The 22,935-nt window shown below is 40.9% G+C and overlaps 1 protein-coding gene across 2 annotated transcripts in view; it reads right to left on the bottom strand.

Annotated features, from left to right (window-relative positions):
- LAMA1 (laminin subunit alpha 1) overlaps positions 1-22,735 on the bottom strand; it is a 107,481-nt gene extending 84,746 nt beyond the window's left edge. For both annotated transcript variants that reach the window (XM_077352744.1, XM_077352743.1), the window contains exons 1-6: positions 22,526-22,735; positions 7,428-7,598; positions 6,917-7,029; positions 5,611-5,853; positions 2,935-3,114; positions 1,787-1,876 (exon numbers count right to left, since the gene is read on the bottom strand). In XM_077352744.1, coding sequence (XP_077208859.1) covers positions 1,787-1,876; positions 2,935-3,114; positions 5,611-5,853; positions 6,917-7,029; positions 7,428-7,598; positions 22,526-22,598 — 870 coding nt within the window. In that variant the 5' untranslated portion in view covers positions 22,599-22,735. The remainder of the gene's footprint in view (positions 1-1,786; positions 1,877-2,934; positions 3,115-5,610; positions 5,854-6,916; positions 7,030-7,427; positions 7,599-22,525) is intronic.
- Between the last annotated feature and the right edge of the window lie 200 nt (positions 22,736-22,935).

Raw genomic sequence — 22,935 nt, forward strand, 5'->3', positions numbered from 1 at the left:
TAGCCAGCCCTTTCTCCCCACTTGCAATGGCTTCCAACAGTCAAGTGAAAAGTGTTGATTTATACTGAAGATAAAATCTCAGGCTTCTACCTCAGGGGTTTGAATAAGTGATGCACAACAAACAGGACTCAGATATACCAAGAAATTACTTAATGGTTATCAGAATCAAGGATTTCACTGAAGGTATACTTGAGATTTGTGTGCTGTCTGTATGTATCATAAATAAAGATGAAGAGTTGGTTCTTATATGCTGCTTTTCTCTATCAGAAGGAGTCTAAAAGTGGCTTAATATCGCCTTCCCTTTCCTCTCCCCACAACAGACACCCTGTGAGGTAGGTGAGGCTGAGAGAGCCCTGATATTATTGCTCAGTCAGTGCTGTGGCGAGCCCAAGGTCATCCAGCTGGCTGCATGTGGGGGAACGTGAAATCAAACCCAGCTTGCCAGATTAGAAGTCCGCGCTCTTAACCACTACACCAAACTGGCTCTCTATGTAAATGAAGCTGGTGCCTTGCCTAGAGCACTGCTTTTATATCCCTTTTTTCTCTTGAGACTTGTGGAGTTATTTGCTAATAATGCTGCACACTTGGTAGGTGCTAGTGGATTAAATGTTTAAAAGCCTTTGCATTTTATAACATAGCTCTACAGATTAAAGCCTTGAAAACAAGCAGCCTCTTTACCAGAGAACACCTGAAATATTATTTACATATATCCAGCTAGATTGACCCTTATATAAATTAAGAGGTTGCAAAAGGCCTTGCCATGGTAAAGAAAAGTTAAACCAGAAAGAGCATCTGGTGAAACATGTAGTCAAAGGAGCCACATTTCAAACAGCTCCATGATGGGAACAATGCAAGGAGTGAGCAGAGGGAAGAGCATGTGGACTTTCACTTTTAAAGGCAGAAGTAGATTTTTGTAATGGATGATTGATGGTTAGTCATATAATCTAACTTGTTACCTCTACAGGTTGCAAGTGTGAACTCCTATAAGAATGCATCCATAAGCTGCACTGTAAGTAAATTGATATCTGTCTTTTTCTCTTTCCAACTAGTTTATTGGATAAAGTATATTAGCAGGTCTCTGAACCTACTGTTATTCACAAGAACCACTACAGAACTGTTCTGGGGAAATGAAGCGTGTGGCATTGGAAATATAGGATTATTTCTTATAATTAAAGTACTGGCACATAGTAACTATGGCAATTATGTAGTACAAGAGGTGGAAGAATACTCTAAGAGATTTCTGTGGATCATTTCTATGCATGTTTAAAGAGCTGCCCAAGTGTGTGAAAGTATGCATTCTTGCATACTTGCACTTTGAAGGACCATCTTTATGTTTATGGGCACACAGACAGCCAGGTGATCAAGTATGGAGGCCTTGTAAAAGAGCAAGTGTAAAATATTTATTTGCATAAGGTTGAATCCTACAACAGTGGATTGTTTTAAATCTGCAAAGGTATAATTTCTTAATTCTCATTTATTCATCTTAGAAGTAGACATGAAAAATATAGTTCTCAATTTGTAATCCTTTACTTGGGCCCCAAAGCATTTATGTCAATGAGATGGCCGTGTAATTATACCATATTACTTACAATATTAACAAGCATATTTCCATAACTGCGGTGGAGAAGACACAGGCATTTATCACTTCACTAGTTGAAAAATAATCAATAGCATAATTAACTAAGAACTTGTTTTCATTTAGTTGTGTCCGCTGGAGAATAATGTTGGGGGGGGGGGTAGAATTAAGCGACCTGAGTAAGTTGGTGAATTAAAAAATGAAACATACCTTTGTGACTTTATCCAAAGGACAGCTTCGAGCATGACCATAACAAATGCACATACCACCAACAGATATGTCCTTTACTGAATAGTAATACTAAATAAAGAAAAGTTTAATTTATAAACTCTGTTAGCATAGAAAAATAGGACACAAATATTACATTATTTCATATTTAACTAATTAGCTACAAGCTCAGAATTAACCTGTATTTGGAAATTAAGACAGGCACTGTCATAAACATATGCTCAGACACAAGAGAGGCACAATGGCTTTTATTACCTCAGGGGAGATAGTTTCAGTGTTACACCAAAGGAGCAATGTTATCTTGCCAGCATTACAATGTTATCTTGCCAGCATTATGCTAAGGGATCAATCTAGTACATAAACTAAAGTTTCTAAACCAAAGTATAACATATATATTTAATCCAAACCTAATTTTGATCTCAAGTATCAGTTCCACATAATATATTTCTGGTAAGGCCTTGGAAGTGGAGCATATCTCATGGCTTAACTGCCACTCAGTGCTTAACACCCACTCAGGGCAATTGCCCCACCCCTGAGTGCCTCCTCCTCCAACTGGCTTGCTTGTCTGTCCAGAAGCCAGCCAATCACCTTCCGTCCCCCACCCCTGACCACCCCTTTCTCCTTCCACTTCCCTCCAAGGCTCACAGGCTGCAGAACCCTGCTGTGTGAGAGCTACGCCTGCCAGTGAGTTCCCTGCCCAGGGGCCTCCAGCCTGCAGCCTTTCCGGGTCTGGAGGGGAGGGAGAGGCCATCTGTGGAGTTCTTCTACCTCCACCCTCCCATCTAGTACCTGTTGTATTCCTGAATGCAACGGGCTTGGATCCTAGTATAAATTTGATTCCTGCAGAAGGCTTGTACAAAACTTACTAACATTCTTGAGGATATTAATGACCTTTATTTAATACAAAGGATTCTGTTTAGGATTAGTTTAATTTTCTCTCTTGAAATAAAACCTAGGACAGGAAATCCTAAGACAGGAAATAATTAGTGAACTCAGTAGTGACCTGATCTTCAACATACCATAAAGACCTAACAACCAATAGCCCTCTTTGTCCTAACAGGGACCAGAGGGTTCATCGAAGAAAGAATCAAAATACATAGCAAAATAATAAAGCAACATTTTAAACTTACTCTTCGAGTAACAATAGGATCAACATCTTTAGGATCACGATGGCTAAGGGTCATGAGGTCAGCATTAAGTGTTCTTATACGCTGCAGACGAAGACGAATATATCGTGCAGAAGTAAATTCCAATAATGTTTGTGAAGGGTCGTCAGCACTAGGTCTACCATTAATCAGCGATGTGTGGATCTAAAGACAGAGACCACCTTCATTTCAACATTGTTAGAAATCATGACAAAACAGGTACTGGGGTCAAACCGTGATGTCTCCCTGAGCCGGTCTCAGAAAAGTGGTTTAGAAAAGATAAAATGAATGAATAACTAAAAGGTTTAGGTAATGGGAATGTGAAAAACTGAAAGCTTGGAGAGCTGCTGCCAGTCTGAATAGATACATTTTCCCACAACACAAAAATAAGCAATGCAAAAATAAGACAATTTGCAAAATAATTATCAGATTCAAAATACTATTGTGCCCCCCCCCCATTGCTGTTCTCCTTAATGATTTTGTTTTAATTCATTACTTTCTGGATCACAACTCCCTCAAGTCTTCTTTTTAGAAAAATGCTGAAATGGTATTTTAGGAAGCTTGTTCGGTCCACATATGGGAGAGCAAAAATTATTGGGCCTGAAGCTACTGGCATAGAAAGGAAACAGCATAAAAGACAAGGGTGAAATTGTACTTTCCCTCCAAAGTTGATGAACTTTCATACCAATCCTGCTGTGTCAGCTAGATTCTTATACCGGAAAGAAACACATACACACAAAACATCTGTAAAAGGACTGCCTGTTGTCTTCCACATTAGGGGGCAACAGAACAAATTTTTTTAAGTGGGTACTTTTAAGACCCACTAAGTTTTATTCAAGGTATAAACTTTTGTGTGTCTTAATGCTGCACGTGAAAGCATATATAAACTGGTTCTGCTAGTTCAGATTAACATGGTTATGCACATGACAATAGGAAGCAATGAACAGCATTCATGAGAAAACTTTTAAAGACTCCAAAATAGTTCGAGTTTAACCATTTGCAGTCTGGCCCCTGCATACCTAAGGGACCACCTCTCCAAATATTTCCCTAGAAATGCCTTGTGCATGGCCAACATGAACAGGCTGGTGAGTCTCCAGCCCCAGGGCAGTTTAGCTGGCCTCAGTGGAACAAGCTCCTAGAAAACATGAGAGCCCTGTCAGAACTCACCAAGTTCTGCAGGGCCTGTAAAATGGAGTTCTTCCACCAGACCTCTGGTTGAGACCACTAAAACAGTTAAAGTATAAAATAGCCTCTCTCTTATATTGCACCCTACCTAGGGTCGAGGGTTCTGATCTTAGACATCTGGTTTTAGGCCTTTAGATTCTGAAATTTTTAGCATGATTTTGTTATGATTTATTGTTATAATGGGTTTGTTGTTCACTGCCCTTAATCCACCTCTGGTGGAGAGGGTGGGTTATAAATCTAAACATATAAATAATACATTTTAAAATATATATATTTCTTTTTCATTTTTCTTAAAGTTTCCTATCATTCTGATCATTCTGTTCAAGACTGTTATTATTTTAAACATTCATAAATTAAAACAAATGAAAAGTCAGCATTATAAAGTTAACATTCCTGTAAACGACAAGAGTTGCAGAGGTTTAAAACTATCTATAGATTAAGGCATAAATAAACAGATTTTACCCTTTCAGCTCAGATCTACTTTCTTGCTGCTGCTAAATTAAAGACTGTGGAATCTGATCTAACAAATCCTAGTTAATTTTAGTTATTCTGAGAATAAAATATTATTATTATGTTATTTTTTTAAAATTAAAAAATCACATGTGATTCAAGTGCTCTAATATGCATATGGAACTTAAACTATTAAATAATTTAAATTATTTTTAAAAATATAATGTTGGTAGTACTTCAGTCCCAAATATTCTTTGAACTCTGATGTATTTCCGGCTAAGGAATTAATTATGGGGATTCTCTCTTTAAAGCCATTTTTAGAGGTCAGGTTTCTATTTAGAGGAATATAAAGACAGACATTCATAGGGACAGATTTTAATGCACCATTTCCTTCTAACAGTAGACTGTTTCTCTGATCCATACCAGGGAACTACTATGAACAGAGAGGATTAAAAGAAAGAACAATCAACAGTTGACCTGCAAAATGCAATGCTGTTTTAATTACGCTGTATCACTGAACCAATGCCAAGGACTGTGTTAGAAATTCAAGCAGCACAGAGAAATTCACATGCTTACAGCATTAGCTTCCAATTCCAGGTGGTTCTAACTATAAAACACCAAAGCCTAGTAAGTAAACTATCTAAACTATCAATAAATGGTCCGTGTGAAATAATATGGAAATGTAAAATGATTTTCTAAACTGTAATATATATTTTAAAAATCAAAGCTGGCTCTTCGGTGGACCAGGTCAGATACTAATTTATCCCTAAGATTCAACTTGGGCTGGAATTGGAAGTATGTTCACTTTCCCACAATTTTCAGAAGAGATCAGTGCAATGGGTACATTTCTGCATTTATGCAGCTCAGACCCTCCCTGATTTGCTGAAATAAAACTTGCAGTGTGTCCATTGTCACCCTTGTGAGAGTTTGAAAAAATATCTGAAGAAGCTCTTTCTAACAAATCAGTACTGTCACAGCAACATCCCTGCTCCAGCTAACTAATACAGGAAGAAAAAGAAAACTTACCTCTCCGTGTTCAAGTGGAACTAGCCTGGAATAATAGGAAGTGCAGATCACTTCATTGTCTCTTTTATATGTAGGAGGTCCAAGTCTTGGTGTCACATTATATCTGGTTAGGCACTCTGTATCACTGATTGCATAATACTGCCAAGGACTGAATTCAATGCCATCTACAGAACGTTCCAAAATCCAATTTCCAGGCCGGGGAGCATTAGCAGCTTTGATAATGATATATGCCACTTGAAAGACCTAAAATATAAAGCAAAACATTGAACTTCTGAAACATGTTTTAACTTTTGAATTTTCTAAGAAATTCCAAACTACTTGCTTTTGTGTAGACTTCCAACGTACAATTTGAATTCCTGCACAGTCCTTAGTCTATTGCAAGAAAAGTGTTATATGCACTATATTCAACTATAGACCTGATGCATTTCAGCCCATGTAGGGTCTTCTTCAGAGGTCTGATTATGACACAAACACACTCATTAAGCATAAGATATGTGCAGCAGCCAATAAAATAATCAAAATTAGAGCTGTAAAATAACACAATCAATGGAAGATGTCTATTTATTAGTTCACTGCCAACAATTTCAATGGTGTGTTCAGTTGTTAGTGCATGTAGTGCCTTAGGATGGCATCCTTGGTTGCTATGCTAGACATTGTTCTCTCTCAAACTTTATTTGGTCCAACATATTCAGTAGAGTATATTATTGATTTGGTATTCTAATATGAATAGCAAGTTGAGAGATTGGAAGAACTTACTTTGTTAGGACAGATCATTACCTGGTCATTACTTTACTTTATGGTCAGTTCATTACCCTTAACCTCTGAAGAAGTGGGGACATACAACCCACTTCCTGTTACCTAGAAAAGCTCTGTTCCATGTCCTCCCTCTATTAGAAGTTTAACTCAAGGCAGGGTTTTCTCAGTAATGGCACCAATAATACAAACCCCTAATACCCCATAAAATTCTGTACTCCCATTTTAGTTTTTAGAAGATAATTATGTTTTAATAGATGGATGCTCAGTTCAAATGTTGACTTACATTCCAAGTTAAATGTTGATTATTTGGTAAGTTGATGAGATGGCTGCCTTTTTTGATCTATATTATTTTGTTGACTTACACAATGGGCACTTGTTCTTTTCTCTTTTATTTATTTAATTGCAACAGTGCTTGATATGAAATCAATATTTACTGTTATAAATTACTGTGATCATGTGATCAAAAAGCAAGTTAAAATATTTCAAAATAAATAAAATTAAAGTTAATATTTTTAAGCAACATACTTTTTCTTCATCAGCTAATAGTTACCTGTCTTAGATCCAAAGTAATAGTCACCCAATGGTATTCTCTTCCATTCTGAATACTGGGACTTTGCCACCAGTTATTGGTGCCATCTATAGCATTTGAGATAGGGTGTTGTTCTGTTGGAAAAATACACACACACACACATTATTTAAGACTAAATAATCCCATTTGTTTCAATTAACTTGCTGTGTTCCTGTGTGCCATTCAGCTGTTACAATGCACCAGTATGGGAGTACCTCTGAGAGGTACTATAGGTGCAATCCATACAAAATTATCCATAATTAAGTCTCACTGAGATCACTGGAAATGAAGAAAATTATTTTGTTAGATTCCAATGATTATGATGAGACTTTGGTACAATTTCACTTCCTTTATCTCTGTAGGTAGCCATTATAGTTGTATTATTATGTGTATGTAGAAAAAACATTTTCATGCTCAGTATCATACACTTAAGGTGAAGCACCCTTGAGAAAGGTAGAGTATGAGTATTCTAATAAAATAAAACAAAACTTGCCTTTGGGATTTGCACTGTTATGGTCACAGATTCGACACTGGGCATTGCGTAGAGGTCGACCTGGAACATGCTCCACAAGTTTACAAAACATTTCAGGGCCCTTTTCACCACAGGTAGCATTGGTGCTGATATGAGCATTACTAGCAAGATTCAGAATAGCAGGAAATAGACCTGAAAATATATCAATGATTGTATAATGATTATAAATTAGATATGCATGTCATCCTATATGATGCTATAGCTATTTTTTTTAAACCATGCTAACTTCTGACACATTTTTTAAAAGGTATGGAATTGTAGTCTGATTTCTTTGCACCTTGATTTTATGCATGCTTTTATTGGGCATGCAACAGAGACATTCCACTGGTAACACCAACCCAAAACAAGCGGTGCCAAATAATGAAATTCATGATGCATAGTTCACAATGACCTAGTATCCAATGTGCTTCTTGTTCACTATATTTTCTCTGCCCTCATTCTTTTGTGGCTCATAGAAAGAGAGGGTTAACAAACTATTTAATTTACTACCTGCTTAGTCCAATTCTATGTGTTACATATCCAACTAATATCAATCACAATCAACAATTTTGGTCTTGTATATCATGAAAAAAACAAACATAATCAGGCTCAAATGAATGAATTGTTTTACTACAACATAACTGATGCCAAATAATGACATAACTTTTCTGGAACATGGATTGCAATGAGTTATTCAGCCTTTATCACTTTCATAACTTGGTCTAGAACACTAAAAATATATTATTTTCCTTATTAAGCAAAGTTTTAAAAGTTGCCAATGAACATTTTACTTGAAGTTTTGCAGGAAGGATGCAATTTCCCATGGAAGCTTCTCCCTTAATTACTATACTGTTCTTCATTTTCTTTTGGCTAAAGCTTTTCTGTGATCCACATCCAGTATGAAAAACATATTACCCAATTAAGCCAATTAAATCGCTGACTAAATGTAAATACTCTAAAAATGCCAGTTCCCTGTTTGAACAGAGATCTCAAACAAATTGAGTTGCTTTATAACTCTGCCCCTGGCAGTTTCCTTTGCCTTCATCTTGATTTAAATCTTTTGCTGCTGGTGTTAAAAGTTCTAAGCAGATAAAATCCCAATCATTACTCAAGAGAAAACAAAAAGGAACTAACAATTAATTAAACAAACTGTAGAGGTGTGATCTTTGCCAATACTGTCACATAATGACCTGAAATTTGTCTTTGATTTTATTCCTTTGGTTAGCCAACTGTGCAAGACAAAAAGGAAGCTCCCACAGTAAAGATAATACCTGGGACTAGGAGATAATAGGAAGTTTAAAACCATTTGACCTTGAATAAGAGTAACACTGGAAAGAACAGCCTACTCTACCCTGATAATAAACTTTACCTTATATTTGTATTATTCTAGTGAATGAATGAATGAATGAATCAAGCTGAACACAGCTTTTCCTATAATAAGCAATACTGGTACTTGATCCTAGATAGACAATTAAATATTTCATCCTAACAGACAAAAATATGGAAACATTTAATGAGCTATGCTGATTTTTCTCCACCTTTGGAAGTGATACTATAATAATCAGAGTCAGTAATCTCAGTTCTTAACAGTTATTTGTGTATCAGATTTCTGGCACAATTGCATGGCATTTTATAACAGTCTTGATATGTATACAGGCAAGTATGGTAGAAGGCTGTCATAAAGAGTGTGTGTAGTTCTACCTTTCCCTCATTTAGTCAGAGCAAGATTTCTCATGGAGAACCAATCTACCAAAAAGTAGGAAGCTTCATGAACTATGAGAGTGAAGAAATATTAAAAATCAAGGCAATAGTTGTTTTGTACTAAACATTAGAGGCAACCCAACAGATGAATTGTGTCTTCCCACCAGAGACTCCCAATTTGGGGCCACAAAACAAGTTTCTATATGAGATTATTGGTCCCACCTCAGTAAGGACACCAACATCAGTTTAATCTTTTTTGGCATGCAAATTGGCCACAGCCTTTTATTAACTAAATGAGTGTGGCCTGGCATGGGAATAGATCTTGCTCTCCTGAGGTTAGCCCTTGTCAGCTATTTGGAAAAGAGTAATTTCAATTCCTAGACATTTTTTTAATTGCTCATGTATTTTGTGTGTATGTGTGTGAGAGAAAGCCTCCAACTCTTGACATATGGCAGTCTGTTATCTATACCCTAACAATCAGAATATTAAACACAGCTTTCTTAAGGACACTTCTTCCGCCAGAAAAAAGGACAATGAATGTAATGTTCTTTGCATTACCTCCCACTTTGCTTTTATCATTTCCTTCTGTGAGAGCTCCTCTTGTGCATTTCATTCTCAGTTCAGTTTGATTCCTAGGCCAGGCCACCCACCAGCACAAGGAATAATAAAACAGACACAGATACTGAAATTTCATTTACATCTGCAGTTACAAATGCCCATGACTACTGAAAACTGGAAGTATGTATTAAAATATTTCTTAAAACAATATTCCATGGAAGTAGAACAATGAGGACTATATGAAAGTTTCTTTTCATTTAGATTCACTGTGGTCAGCTGGCAAAATACCTATGCCCTAATTTAATTAATTGGATTACTCTTCTACCCACTGAGTTCACCACTGATGCATTGAAGTACTCTGAAGTATACTTGGAAATCAGGTTCTTAACAAACCATTTAGAAACTGGCAACTCCCCCAGCAGATAAAACATTTTCCCCATTACAATCAAGACAGAGTGGTGAAAAGTAATAACTCCCCAACTTCCCCCAGTTTTCCAGCCACCCTTTCACCAGTGACTCATGGAGGATCCAAGGGTGCCATCAATTGTCTTATTTGAAGTCTAATTTGATGTCTAATTTCTAATTTGGAAGGACCCCTCAGATCTTACATACCCTGGCTTCAACCAAAGACCTAGCAGAAGAGCTCTATCTTACAGGCCCTGCAGAACCGGGAGGGATCCTGCAGGGCCCTCTGCTCTTCTGGGAGCTCATTCCCCCACGTCAGGGCCAGGACCAAAAAGGCCCTAGCCCTGGTTGACACCAGGCAAATCTCCTGGGGAATGGGAACCACCAACAAGTTAGTACCTGCAGAGCATAAGACCCTGGGGGGAGCATAGGGAGACAAGCAGTCCCTCAGATAGGTGGGTCCCAGACCATGAAGGGCCTTAAAGGTCAAAACCAGAACCTTAAACATGACTATATAGCCTCCTAATTTTGATGATTGTCCCAAGGCATTTGATGATTGTCCCAAGCTGGGTTGGGTTCCCCATTCCTCCTTCACATGCAGCCAGCTGGGTGACCTTGGGCTGGCCACAGAGCTGATAAAGCTGTTCTGACCGAGCAGTGCTATCAGGGCTCTCTCAGCCTCACTCACCTCACATGGTGTCTGTTGTGGGGAGAGGAAAGGGAAGGCAACTGCTTTGAGACTCCTTCGGGTAGAGAAAAGCAGCTTATAAGAACTAACCCTTCTTTTAAATATATTTCAAAAGAAAGACCAGTGCTCATTTTAATAACAATATCTGGTAGCATACAGTTCAAATGCTAAAGCACAGAGTTATGTGACCACGCTTTCCTACTGCTTCTCTCAGACCTCACAAGCACAAAAACAGCACACAAAGATTTCTGTCCCCACAGCAATTCACATTCCAAAGTGCTGAGTCAGATCCAGCTGATTCCAGAAGTCCCTATTTGTTTGTAGCTGCATCCCTCACAATATCTTCTTAGTTTGATCAGCTGAGCTTCAGGCTAATCTCCCTCCAGATTCCAGAATGTCTTTGACCTGCGGGGTCTGTATCATGCCTGCTGTTGTATTGACTAATCCCTTCCCTGTTATCTGCATTATAGAATCCTCTATCTCCTTCCTTGCTATCCTTAAAGTGACTTGATCAGTCATCTCTCATCCTTGTCTGGCCTACTTCCTGTATGTTCTTGAAAGAATCTTTATATTATTTTTCTGCACACTAATTTAACTATGAAGTCAGTTTCCGCCAAATGATGCTGTCCGACTTGATTAAAAAACAGCCCATCTGATGCTAAATTGACACAAGAAAGATCAAACTCCTAAATCGTGTGTTCCCATCCTGTAACTTATTGGCAATCTTCCAAAGCAATATTTTACAATGCTATATTAATAACTGAAGGGAAATCAAAATTTCTTGTGCTATTAAGGAACAGTAATGACTTTATTTCCAAATGGCAAGGAATAGGTTAATGCTAAATGTTATCATCAACGCATAAATAGCGGAATGTGGCTACATATATAGTTCATCAAATGTCAAGTGTAGAAATGTCAAATCACTGCTGCACATTTTCTATTTAGAATGTGAAACACTTTTAGCTTCATTGAAAGAGAAAAAAATCTAACCACATATCTATAGAAAATATCTTTTGTTCCTATCCAAAGCAGACAAATTAAACAAATCAAATGTGACAAAATTCACTCGTGCTTTAGAAGTATAAAATATTTAAGTCTAAAGTTTCAGTGCTGAAGAATGACCATCTAGTGCTATGGATCTCTGCTTTAAAACCTATTCATAATTAAACTACATTGCCACTACAGCAAAATATTAAAACAGGTCAGTGGCAGGCATCTAAGATTTACAAATACAGTAAAAAATACAGTTAATGGGTTAAGCTTAAGGCAAGAGGAGGAGACATGAGGCACTGAATATATTATCTGGGAGCACAAGCCGTCACAAGCCTATCAGTCTTTGTTGGCTGGAAAGGTGACAGCAGGCTGTGCACATAACTGAAGATGTAGACGTACAGGAGCTGAGGGGGGAGGGGCCTGCCTTCCAGGTGATAACAGCAGAGCATTCTGGATGGTCAAGTGCCAGATGACAAAGCTTTTTACAATACACTGATAGGTGAGTTTTCACAGGACACATTCCACTGCATCACAGAGCAGTCTTAGGTACAGGGCATTCAGGGGAGCTGACTCAGATACAGCATGGAGGGGGTGGCTCTGAAGCCAGCTTGCTCTCCCCAGCTCACTTCATAGACAATTTACAATGATGGCGGCTGCATCAGAAGGCTGCTGCTGACTCCCTAAGCTGTCTGAGACTCAGGAAACGATGGATGAAGATAATCAGTTGGGGAGAAGTAGGAAAGGGCTGTGAGCCGCCAGCCCAAGCCTGCAGAGAGGGCTCCCAGTCAGCCAAGCCCCTCACTATGCAACTGCATGCGGAGGAACCTCCCAATCATGAGAACCAAATGGGGAAGTCATGCCCATCCAGCCAAGCCCATCTCCATGCAATAGAAAAAGTACATGGTTTTTCTCCATCACTCTCCAGTAAACATTGTCTTTCTTGACACCGTGAGGATGCATTGTTAACAATTAAGTATTTTGATTCTTTCCCTGGCATATCTCTTATTTCATTTGCCAAACAGACTCCCCTTCTGAAACATTCCTACTGCATGTGGTTTCACATTTTTCGTAGAATAGGTGCCGGCCTCCCTCTGTTTTAAGTGTAAAGAACACGGGCCTTCCACAAGACTTCGGCCTTGGGATTCTTCCTGGGATGAGACAGGGTGCAGGCGCATACAAGGTAAAAGATAAAAAAATAAACTAGCAGTTATCTCAGGCCTAAAGTCTCCACATGTCTCAAAGAGACCTAACTTTATTGAATTAATGTACAGGGGGTTCTTTGGACTCCTAAAATGTGCTACATAAATGCTGAATTTTATTAGATGAAACTGCTGCAATGCATTTTTTGCATGTGGTTGTAATAAAACTGGGTGACCTCCTCCCCTCCACACATTATTTTAAGAAATGACTGTGGCATACTCAGCAGGCTAAAAAGAATATAATATAGAAAACAGATGATTTGAATATATCAGGATCAAAAGGATACAATTATATGGATTTTTTCCCATCCACAACATGAACATAAAGCCTGCATCATCTGGTTTGCAAAATATTATGCAATACTTTGGTCAACATTCTGGCATTGTTAAATCCCAAGAGGAAGTAATTTAAAAACTTCAGGCAACTCAGCTGTTTCTAAGGTGATCTCATTTAAGCTCACAGTCTAAACCCTTTCAAGTTGCTGACCACAAGATACCCCACAGAGTGCTCTTCTTGACACTTAAACATTCACTGCAGATTGTAGACAAAACAGAGAAGAATGCTAATATGCAAGAAGCAGACAATGGTGCATGCAGGCTGACTTTCAAAATAAATCTTAGGAGATAATATAAATAAATGCAATTGCAGAAAAAGGCATGAACACCGGTTGACACCTGGTGAGCTACCCTAAGCAGGGGAGACATCTGTCTATATAAGGACCATACCTGCTACATCTGGGAAGAGGAGTTCCTCTAGTTATATAGGTTCAAAATCATGAATGTCTTTAAAGTTCATAACTAGCCGTCTGAACTGAACTAAGAAACAAACTGGCAGGCGATATGTGTTCCCAAAGTCTACTACTTAACTATAACTGGACTGCTACATTCTGAACCAGCTGATATACTGAGACCACACTGAAATAAACAGAAGCAATGATAAAAATAATTTATATGTAGCACGTATATCTATAAACTTTTCCAATTTGATTTGCACTTTCAAAAACCGAAATACTCTTGTACATCAAAGAATGATAAGATTGTCTAACTTTCCAACACTTTCCCCTAACCTATATTCTAAATGTCTTTGTTCTTTCACAAAGCAAATCAGTGTGGAGTGCCTTGAGGACAGCAGCTGCAAGTCCCTTGAACAAAAAAGTGTTGAAGAGTCTTCTTTAAAAAAAAAAAAAACCTTCCTTGAGTCCTGTAAATACCAACAAGTAATCAACATACATTGATAATTTTTCAGCCTATACAAGACACCATTTCGCTCAAGGACATGAACGAAGGTATTTATTGCTGACAAGGGGCTTTTAATGCTAATCTTCAGCCTCCTTAGAATGCATTCATAGGATTTTTCTGTATCACACATTCTTCAGAACTTTTGTGCAGAACAAATACTTTGTTCCTCTGATTCAAGTTGAAAATAACTTAGATTCATTTTCTAAGACATTCTAAAAATAGAATAAAGACAACTTACTTTTAGCATTCGTTTAAAGTAGAGGCACACAGGGTTCTTGGTATTGCATGAGCAAACTTCCACCAGATGCACAGTTTTCATGAGAGATATACATTGTACAAAGTATCATCTCTCTTCCCATGCTTCAAGTGAGCTTCCTGTGTTTGAATTTTTGTAAAGTGCCACCTCTATTTTCTTTATTTATTTTATTTATTTATTTATCATACTTCTATACCGCCCTCCCCGGAGGCTCAGAGCGGTTTACATTATAACAAGGAACCTTACATAAAACAGTCTGTAAAACATATACATCAATAACCAACAATTGCAACCAAACACAACACAGTATAACAGTAAACAGTTGTGATACAAACAGGTCCAGGGCTTGTTGATGGGATTCTGAGAGGGGTGGTTTATTGATTGAATTCTGAGGGGGGGTGGGGGGGGGTTTAATCAACCTTCACCTTATTTTTTTTTAATGAACGTTTCAAAATAGTCATTAACTTATTCTGGAGACTGGATAAAGCTACCTTAGTGCTTTAGTTGATCAGAGTTGCCAACATTATGCAACAAATGAAGGCTTTAACTCTGCTTTGGATATCACATTTAGGAGCTGGCTTGCTGTAGCGGTTAAGAGTGGTGGCTTCTAATCTGGTGAGTCAGGTTTGATTCTCCGCTCCTCCACATACAGCCAGTTGGGTGACCTTGGGTTGGTCACAGCCGTGATAGAAGCTGTTCTCACAGAGCAGTCTTTCTCAGAGCTCTCTCAGCCTCAGTCCTGTCAGAACTCTCTCAACCCCACCTACCTCACAAGGTTTCTGTTGTAGGGAGAGGAAGGAAAGGCAATTGTAAGTCACTGAGACTCCTTTGGGCAGTGAAAAGTGGGGTACAAAAATTAAGTCTTCTAAACACATCTATTCAGAAGTCCCATTTATTCAGTGGGGCATACTTGTTGAAAAATGGTCCTAGGATTACAGACTATTTTATAGCAAAACAGAAAACTAGATTTTATTAATTTCATTGCATTTAAAAATGTGTATATTCAGAGCTTCAACAGTCTGTATGTTCAGCTAAATTACTGTGGGCATTTAGGTTTTTTCCCCTACATTCTTGGAATTGTTTTTGGATTAGCATGGTTAGATAAAAAAGGATCACAAGCTGTTATCCTCAAAAGGATTTTGATAGCCATCAGTTTCATGAATGCACAGACACATTAATGAGCAGATAATGTATGACCTTTTCTCAATTTTTTTTCAAGAATGGGGGTCAGTCCCTTATAGAAACAAACTGGGAAGCTATAGTTCACATTTAAAGACAATAATTCTTCTCTTGCAACCTTTTACAGACAATGTGTCCACAATGCTATTATTCTTTCACACATATATACAGCGCTTCCCCTTTAACTACTGTGGATGAAGAAGTTCTCCATACACATTATTCTGTCTTGCTGTGCTATCTGCTCCACTGAAATATCCACATGTATGTATCAGAGCATAATAAGACAACGTAGCCTATATGGGGGAAAATAGAATCTATGTTACTTTGATACTCAGGAAATTGTATTAGGTTTCCACACAAAGTTCAAGGTACTGCTATTAACCTCTGTAACTTAGAAACTACACATCTGAAGACCTTCTATTAATTACGAACCTACCCAACCAATATAGTAATCTTCTAAGGTGTCTCTACCTTCTTAGATTAGGTGAGTGGTAAACTGTCTTCCACAAAAAGGTAAACACTCTTTTGTCTGGTGTTTCCTCCATTATTCATCTTTCCTGTGTATTTTAACTTGGTTTTAATTATTTTGATGTTTTGATCTGTTTTTAATGTTTTTAAGACATGTTTTTATTATGTATTTTTAATATGTTACTTGGTGACCATGATGAGGTTGGAAAGGTGGTAAATTTTGTAAATAAATAAATTTTGTAAATTAAATAAATTATAAATAAAATAAAATGTGATTCTCTATATTTGCTTTCAGTTCACTGTGATATCCCAGGAACCATCAGCATAAAGTATGGCATCTGCAATTTTACACCAGCCCATCAATCTTTAAGCCTCATCTTAAACAGTTATATGCCGTTGTGTTCAATATTTAACCGTTAGTTTGGATTCAACTGACTGATCACTGAGAAGTATCTATACAAGCACAGTGCTAAGCATGTTATTTCAAAATCAATTCCCACTAAGTGTAACAGAACTTGTTCCAAGGTCAGTGGCTTAAGATCATTGCATCAGCCATTATACAGTGTCGAAGAAACAGATAAATCACTGTTTTTTTTAATCTGTAATGCATACATTGGAATTAGTGCGGTTTAGTGGCTTCAGTGTCTGGGAGACCTAGGTGTGAATCTCCACTTTGCCATAGAAGTTTGCAGGTGAGCTCAGGTCAGCCATACACTCTCAGCCTTACCTATCAGGTAGAGTTGTGAGGATAAAATGAAGAGGAGAACAATGAAAGAGGCTTAAGGTTTCCACTGGGGAGAAAGGCAGGATATAAATAAAATAAATAATTAAATTCTTCATCACAGAGCAAACGGTACACACACCCAATATGGGAAGGACATTTTGTGCAGCTGCCCACAAGGAAATGCACAAGTTTTCATTTGGGCACAACTAGGAAACATGAAGAATTGTTGAGGGACTTTTCCTTCCTAGCCCTTCCTTCCTATAAACGTTATACTGTAGCACTTAGCTTACCCTGAGAGAAGACTGACGTTTGTAAAATTCTTGCAGCTTATTTACATGTCATTTAGGTTATTTGTTATTTAACGAGGTCAATAAACATTTGGTGTTATCTTGCTTGATTCGAGTAACACTGAATGGCCCATGATTTCCAGAAGACAAGAGCTACCTGGATCCACATATCTCCTTTTCAGGACATTACTTTTCTTATTTCTGGATAGTATGAACACACAATACTGTGCCTAACACCATTAACAGCAGTAAGAGTCCAGCTTACTGAATACAGTACTTCAGTGCCAACAGCTATTTAAGTTGGGTCAATATTTTTATTTCAAATTAATCCTTTGATTTAAAAAATTCAATATCCTGTTCTCAAAATATCAACATCTATATTTAACCATCTTTAAAATTTTCTTCTTTAAGTCCAAGTTAATAAAGCATGTCTCATATTGTCTGCATGTAGATTTATTTATTTATTTATTTAGTTATTTGATTTATATTCCGTCACTCTCGGATATCAGCTCGCGGAGGGTTACAGAACAATCCGGACAATAAAACCCCATAAAAATATCCATTAAAACTCCGACAACAATCCAAGATGGGAAAACAACCCAAAACAACCTTCCTAACAGGAAGGCCCTTACAAGGGAGAAAGCTAAACTGCGGCAAATGCCAAAGAGGACCCATTGCCTCTGCTCTAGCACTGGCCCCGACTACAAACCTGGCAGAAGAGCTCTGTTTTACAGGCCCTACAGAAAGCTGAAAACTCTCTAAGGGCTCACACTTCCTCCAGGAGCTCATTCTACCAGGTCAGGGCCAGGACTGAAAAGGCCCTAGCCCTAGTCGAGACCAGGCAAGCCTCTGTGGGGCCAGGAACAACCAATAAGTTAGTACCTGCTGAGCATAGAGCCCTGCATGGAACATAGGGTGAAAGGTGGTCCCTCAGATATGCAGGTCCCAGACTGCAAAGGGCCTTAAAGGTCAACACCAAGACCTTGAACCTAAAACAAGCCACAACCAGTAGCCAATGCAGCTGCCTCAGCACAGGCTGGATATGGACCCTCCAAGACGTTCCTGTGAGGACCCTTGCAGCTGTATTCTGCACCAGCTGTAATTTCTGGGTCAGGGTCAAGGGTAGGCCTGTGTAGAGCGAGTTACAGAAATCAGTTCTGGAGGTGACCATGGCTAGGTGCTCAGGGGAAAAGTAGGGCCTAGTAGCCATGCCTGGTGAAGATGAAAAATGCCTGGCCAGCTACCTTCTTGATCTGTGCCTCCAAAGTTAGTGAGGCATCCAAGGTCACTCCCAAATTCGAGGCTTGAGGTGTGATGGACAGTTGTGTCCCCGCCAGGTGGTGCAAACATGCTGCCTCATCCACCCCCTTCCTCCCCAGCCTGGGACCTCCATCTTGGAGGGTTTGAGTTTCAGGCAACTCTGTTTGAGCCATCCAGTCATGGCTTACAATTACAAACATCTGGCAAATGATTCTGGGGGAAGATCCAGGCAGCTGTCCATATAGGAGATAAAGTTGGGTATCATTAGCATACTGGTGGCAAACCAGCCCATAACTCCAGACCTGCTGGGCCAGAGGATGCATAAAGATGTTTAAAAGAGTAGGGGAGAGCATCGCACCCTGTGGATCTCCACATGGAAGCGAACAAGAGCATGATAGCTCATCCCTCACTGTGACCCTCTGTGTACGGTCCTGGAAAAAGGAGCGCATCCAGCGTAAAGCTCTGCCCCGTATCCCCGTTCCAGCATGGTGGTGGACCAACAACTTGTTTTTGACCACATCCAACGGGGCCCACAGATCTAACAAAACAAGGATGGTCAACCCACCTCGATTCAGCTGGAGATCATCCAGTAGGGGGACCAGCTCCATCTCCACACAATGGCCAGGATGGGTCAGGAACTGAAGTTTCCTCCAAGAAAGCAAGGAGCTGGTCTGCAGAAGCCTGTTCAACCACCTTGCCCAGAAACACCAAATGCGAGACCGATAGCTGGCAGGGTCCCACAGATCAAGCTATGGTTTTTTTTAAGGAGGGCAAAACAATGCCTCCTTTAGCCACACATGGAATTCCCCAGTAGAAATTGGGAGATTAATACAATCCCTGAGCTGGCCTCCTATCTGCTGGGCACCTCCCTTGAGGAGCAAAGAGGGGCAGGGAGCAAGGGAACAAGTGGTAGCCCATACTGACCCCAGTAACTTGTCCATTTTGGGTAAAGAGAGCCACCTGAAGCCATCAAACATCTCCTCCAAAGATGGCCAACAGGACTCCAGTTCCTTTTCTATATTAAATGTGACAGGGAGGTCATGGCTGAGTGACAAGACTTTATCCTCAAAAAAGCTTGCTAAAGCGTCATAGCTTAAGTCCAATTTCCTAATAATTTGGAACCCCTCCTCAAGGGCGGTAAAGGACCAAACCGCCCTAAACAATTGGGCTGGGCAAGAGCTAGCGGATGTGGTTTCTGTGGCAAAGAATTCATGTGTTGCCACTTTCAATGTCATCTCATATCATATGCCCTCATAAGTGAGCAATGCTCTTGTCACCTTGTCACGAGTTCTCTGCCACACCCTCTTCTTATCACAGAGCTCCCTAGTATACCACAGAGTCCACTTTAGAAGAGGGCAGAGAGGACGTCTGGGAGCAATCTTGTCTATAGCAGCTGTTAACTGGGACTGCCAGTCCATCACTAGCGCTGTCAACGAGTCACCAGGAGGCACTGGGTCTCGCAGAACATTCCAGAATCCAATAGGATTCATAAGTCTCCGCGGGCAGGCTAAAATCTGCCGATGCCCCAAACAGGGGAGGGGTGGAATCCGGAGCCGGGCCCGTAGGGCACAGTGGTCTGACCACAGCACAGCCAAAGCTGCTTCCAGAACCACCTCTATCCCAGCACCGAAGATCAGATCGAGGGTGTGGCCAGCCTGATGGCCTGATCAAGGGTGTGGCCAGCCAGGCTTGGCAACAACTTTTTACAAGATTTCACTGATTCACTCAGAAAAGAAAAATTTACGACTTTTTAAGTTAATCTGCAGGGATGCCCATTATGTGAAATGATGTTCTCACTCAGAAAAACAGATATTTCCTTTATCTGAGACTACTCAAAGACCTCTAGGACAGGCACAGATAAGTGGCACACATTTCTGGCAGGGTTTCTATACCAGAATTTACATTGCTGATGAGAAAGGAAATTCTATCTGACCAGAAAGGAGATTTTATCGTATCAATGTCTGTCTGGAACTCCTGCTGTTCAATATTGCTTAGGATGGTCCCTGCAACTCTGGCTTTACAAAGGCCCTGAGGATTTCGCTTGTATTCTTGTGGACCAATTTGTCACTGGCAAATGTGACAGGTGCCAGTTTTGTTTTACCTCAACATGCTCTCTTTTCTATTTAAATGTTCACACAGTCTACTCATACAGGCAGTGTAATATTGGAGGGCAGAACCCAGGACATTGCACTTAGAGAAACTGACTTCCTATTTCAGTGCATTCCCCAGATGCACTATTATACTGTTTATGCCAGCAGAAGCAGTTATCAAGGGGTAGCTGTCCACAGTATCACGATAACAGATGGAATGCCTTCTTCTAGCTATAGGAGATAAACCTGTGTTTGGGGGATTTAAATCATAAATATGAAATGCATACATTGTCGGTTGACCTGGAATCTCCTTTCTGGTCAGCATCATAAATCTGGTATAGAAACCCTGACAGAAATTTTAAGTAAATTTGTCAGAAGAGACTAACTGAAGTGTATGGCTGCTGCTGCAAGTTAAAACAGAAGCTCGGTGCCACGTTAGGCACTAAAAAAAAATCATAATCCGGCTGCATTTCATAATCCATCTGCACAAAAATTATGCTGGAATAAATCTTTTAGTCTTTAAACTGACACTGGACTTCTATTTGACTTGGCAGTGCAAAATATCTGTAAAATACCTGCAGTGTACTTAAATTTTAACTTGGCAGTACAACATACCTGCATTTAATCTATAAATTTTAAGACTGTTTAGAATTCCTCCATGTGTGACACACTTCACCAAAATATAATATTGTATTTGTTTTAAAGGCTCTAGCCATTATGGCTACAGATTATTTCTTTTATAAAAGGATGTTGCTCACCACCCCCAATAGGTGAGCGCAAGAATCGCATCTTCCGCTTAATGCTGGTTTGACTGTTTGGAGCAATCTGGCTGAATCAAAACCACTCATGTGCATCAAGAGCCTGGGATGCAGCAGCTCTTTTGCAGCCTGCATGCCAGCACCAGATCTGTCTAATCCACCAAGTGGGTGTAAGCCAAAACTCCAGTATCAAGGAATTTGGGAAAGGAAGACAGCCAGGCTCCCCAAAAGAAGTCCTGCATGCCTGAGCCTGCAAATGCAGGAAGAGTAAGGCAGTTTGAGAAGGGGAAAGAACAAGGCTGTCAGTCTGGCTGCGAAACGAGGAGAGCGCCTTTGTAAAGGGCTTTCCCTCCCCATTCATTCCCAAAGCAAAAAAAAAAACACACAACTCAGTGGGGAGGAGAGGATGAGAACAGCAAGGCAGCATCAAACGGAAACTCTTCGTTTCAAGGGGGGAAGTTATGTGGATAGTAAACTGTACAAAGAAGAGAAGAATTCCGAACTAATCTGTGGGGCAGCCTTTAAACCAGCTAGGATCGCCCAACTTCAAAGCGCGCGCACACCCGCCCACGCCCAAGCTTCAGCTCCCACAAAGCCAGGGGGCGGCCCTTCGTCTTCCAGAGACGGCGAGCGGGACCCCTTCGCTGCCCGCGGAAGAGATGAAAGAGGCGGGATGGGGGAGAGCAAACTGGGGCTGTAAATTACAAAGAGGGACGCCGGGAGGAAGCGGCCCATTGAGAAAGATCTGCGGGAGGGAGGACAAGGAAGGCGATGCCAAGGCAAAGGGAAATCACAGGAACAGTTGGGGGGTTGGATTTAAGGGAATCGGGGGGGGGGTCACGCTTTTGGACCTCCCCACCCCCGAGTGCATCGGGCAAGCGAGGCGTTCACGGAGCCCCCCGCCGCAGCCGGATCTCGAGTGCCACGAAGTTTCCTTCAGCTCGGAGCCCAGGCTGCACGTGGCCCCCGGACAATGCCGGTCCGCCGCATTTGCTTGCTGCGCCTGCTGGCATCGCACGCATTCCTCCGCGCCCAGAAGCCCCCCGCCTCCCGTCCCCACCTCAGCTCCCTGCACGGGATCCCGGGGCAGAAACTTCGCAGCCTCGCGACGGCGCCTGCTGGGCCAGCGCTGCCTCCGCTCCTCAGACCGGCGGCGCTGTGCTCGCAGGAGGGAGTGCCCGGGGAGCCCTTGCTCCCGACGCGCTCTTCAGGGGCCCCGAGGGCCCAGACCGGCGCTGCAGAGCGGCGGTCCAGGGCGTCCGGCTGCCCGCTCACCTCGAAGCTGGCTTTCGGCCACGGCGAAGAGCAGCAGCAGCAGCGCCGCCGCCGCGCGACAGCAGCAGCCCATGTCCAGACGGCTCCCCGGGTGGGAGGGCGCGACGCCTCGGGCTGCAGGGAGAGCCCTCTGAGCCGCTCGCCGAGGCCACGCCGCCGAGAAAGCGCCGCTCGCCGCCTCGCGACCCCCTTCCTTTCCTGTTCCTCCCCACCCCCTTCCTTGTCACCCGCCCTTATCTCTGCCGCCCTCTGCTCGGCAGCCGCGAGGAAGCCTTCCTTCCATCCCTCGAAACGAGAGAGGGTCTGGCGGAAACCATTCTCCACGGGATAGGGCATTCCCTGCGGACCCAGGGAGCTGGAGGGCCGAGAGCTTCTGCTCGGGGGTCCCCTCGGAGGAGGGCTGCTTGGGG

This window comes from Paroedura picta, chromosome 9 (assembly GCF_049243985.1).
Source record: "Paroedura picta isolate Pp20150507F chromosome 9, Ppicta_v3.0, whole genome shotgun sequence".
Taxonomy (NCBI): Eukaryota; Metazoa; Chordata; class Lepidosauria; order Squamata; family Gekkonidae; genus Paroedura; species Paroedura picta.